The 2,673-nt window shown below is 41.3% G+C and overlaps 1 protein-coding gene across 1 annotated transcript in view; it reads left to right on the forward strand.

The window, feature by feature from the left end:
* The window catches only part of Il1rl1 (interleukin 1 receptor-like 1), a 15,546-nt gene extending 14,656 nt beyond the window's left edge, over nucleotides 1-890 (forward strand). Inside the window, exon 10 of the mRNA XM_013019739.1 lies at nucleotides 505-890. Within this exon, the coding sequence (XP_012875193.1) occupies nucleotides 505-890 (386 nt within the window). The remainder of the gene's footprint in view (nucleotides 1-504) is intronic.
* The last annotated feature ends 1,783 nt before the right edge of the window (nucleotides 891-2,673 follow it).

Here is a 2,673-nt window from a genome sequence, read left to right on the forward strand (position 1 = left end):
CAGCTCAAGGCTAGCACTCTACCACTTGAGCCACAGCGCCACTTCCAGCTTTTTTCTTTTTGCTTATGTGGTGCTGAGGAATCGAACCCAGGACCTCATGCATGCAAGGCAAGCGCTCTACCACTGAGCCACCTTCTCAGCCCAACAATGAGAATTTTTTTAATGCCCAGAATATTTATTTGTTTGTTTGTTGGTTGGTTGGTTGTGGGGCTTGAACTCTGGGCCTGGGCGCTATCCCTCAACTCTATAGTTCAAGGCAAGTGCTCTACCACTTGAGCCACAGTGCCACTTACAGTTTTGTGAGTGGTTTATTGGAAATAAGAGTCTCATGGACTTTCCTGCTCAGGCTGGCTTTGCACTGTGATCCTCCGAGCTCAGCCTCCTGAGTAGCTAGAATTACAGGAGTGAGCCACTGATGCCTGGCTTAATGCCCAGAACATTTATGATCCAAACATTAGGCCTAATAAATGATAGGAAATCTCAATCCATTTCTTATATAACTAGATGTAGCGACTACAGTGGAAACCAACATACGGAGAAGCAGGAGGCACATGTTCATCATGACCCCTCATGTCTCACACAGCAAGGAGTTTGTCTATGAGCAGGAGATTGCCTTGCACAGCGCCCTCATCCAGAATGACTCCAAAGTGATTCTTATTGAAATGGAGGCCCTGGGAGAACCAGATGCTCTGCAGACTGGGGGTCTTCAAGAGTCCCTCAAGCGCCTTGTGGAAGTTCAGGGGACCATAAAGTGGAGGGAAGACTACATGGCCAACAACCAGTCCCTGAATTCTAAATTCTGGAAGCATGTGAGGTACCAAATGCCAATGCCAAGCAAAGTCCACAGAAAGACTTTTGGTGTGACTGCCTTGAACGACCAAGGTCATTAGTCCTTGCTTGGACGTGTGAATGCAGCAGAACTTGAAGAACTGACTTCTCAGAGCTGGAATGCTGCACCATAGCAGAGCGGTTACAATTACATGAGTAAGGTGATAAGTACATTTCCTATGGAGCATTGTTACCCCGTCCTTTGTTTTTCCCCTACCATCCCTTCCCTCCCCACCTCCCCAACTCTTCCTGCCCTCACCTGAAGTTGTAAAGTTCATTTTTAACAGTGTCTTGTGCATCTCTTTGTTATAATGGATCAACCTGTATTCCTGTTTCAGCATTTTGTTATTTCCCTTCCTGTCCCCAAGTTAGAAAAATGTATATATAAGATGCAGGGCACCAGAGTCAAATACAGTGAAAAAAGGTTATACCATGGGAGATAAACATACAAAAGAAATTTTTTAAAAATGACATAGCATGTTAAAAACAACAGACAAAGAAAAAACTTCTTGTGTCCCTATCTTGGGGTTCATTTCACTTAGCATCATCTTATATGGTCATATATACATAGCTTTTGAGCTTTTCAGCTCATTGGATAAGATTATCCTATACATATATTAGTTGTTGCAAATAAGGGAAACCATGGGACCTATGTTTCTTGTGGCTTATTTCACTAAATTTTTTCCAAGTCTTCCCATTTCCTAACAAGTTGGGCAGTGTCATTCTTTTTGATGGAGGCAACGAATTCTATTGTGTATATCTCTATCTATCTATCTATCTATCTGTCTGTCTGTCTGTCTGTCTGTCTATCTATATCACATTTTCTTGACCCATTCATCTACTGAGGGGCCTCTGGGTTGGTTCCATATCTTAGCTATCCACCTAGCATTTTTTAGTATGCTTTCTATTTAATTCTATGTCTTATTTTCTTTCTTCTCATTTATTAGCAATAATCTTCATTGAGATCAAGCTAAAAGTTTTAGTTTGATATCATGTCAAAGAACATTCTGTTTTCCATCAACAGAACACTAATAGTAAATCATGTTCCCCATAAGGCAGAATTTATTATATTTTATTTGATAGTTGCTCAGTTTTATTATCTAAGTATTCCCAATTTTATTGGAATGTTTTACCAAATATCCATTAAAGCCAATGAACCTTTTCAGTTTTAAAATTTCTTTCACATCTCTCCTCTCCTCTCCTTTTCTTTCTTCTTCCCTCCTCCCCTCTCTCCTTTTTCTTTCTCTCTGCCTCTTTCTTTAGCTACTGTATTTGAATTTAGGCCCTTAGTTCCCTTTATTTTTAAAATACTGGTTACTTTTGAGATAGGGTCTTTCTTCCTGCCCAGGCAGCATCTGGACTGTAACCCACATATCTCAGGCTTCCTGACATAGATGGAATGATAAGCATGCACTGCTCTACGTCCATACACAGCCTCTTTCTGTTGAGATATAAGATATACTCTTAGGGACGTCCCTCACTGGATTGGCCTAGAGCTATGATTCTCCCAATCTCAGCCTCATATGAAACCAGAAAAATATATGTGTACCACTGTGTCCAACTATGTGTTGAAAAGGGGCCACACAAGTGGTATGACTCAGGGTATACTGTAATATTGCTGTCCTCAGCCTCCTAAGTAGCTAGGATTGCCTGGTTCATCTTTTCTTTCCTTCCTTCCTTCCTTCCTTCCTTCCTTCCTTCCTTCCTTCCTTCCTTCCTTCCTTCCTTCCTTCCTTCCTTCCTCTCTCTCCTTCCTTCCTTTCTTTCTTTCCTTCTTTCTTTCTTTCTCTCTTTCTTTCTCTCTCTTTCTTTCTTTCTCTGTAGCACAGGTATTCCTGAAACTTG

Source organism: Dipodomys ordii, unplaced genomic scaffold (assembly GCF_000151885.1).
Source record: "Dipodomys ordii isolate 6190 unplaced genomic scaffold, Dord_2.0 Scaffold47, whole genome shotgun sequence".
NCBI lineage: Eukaryota > Metazoa > Chordata > Mammalia > Rodentia > Heteromyidae > Dipodomys > Dipodomys ordii.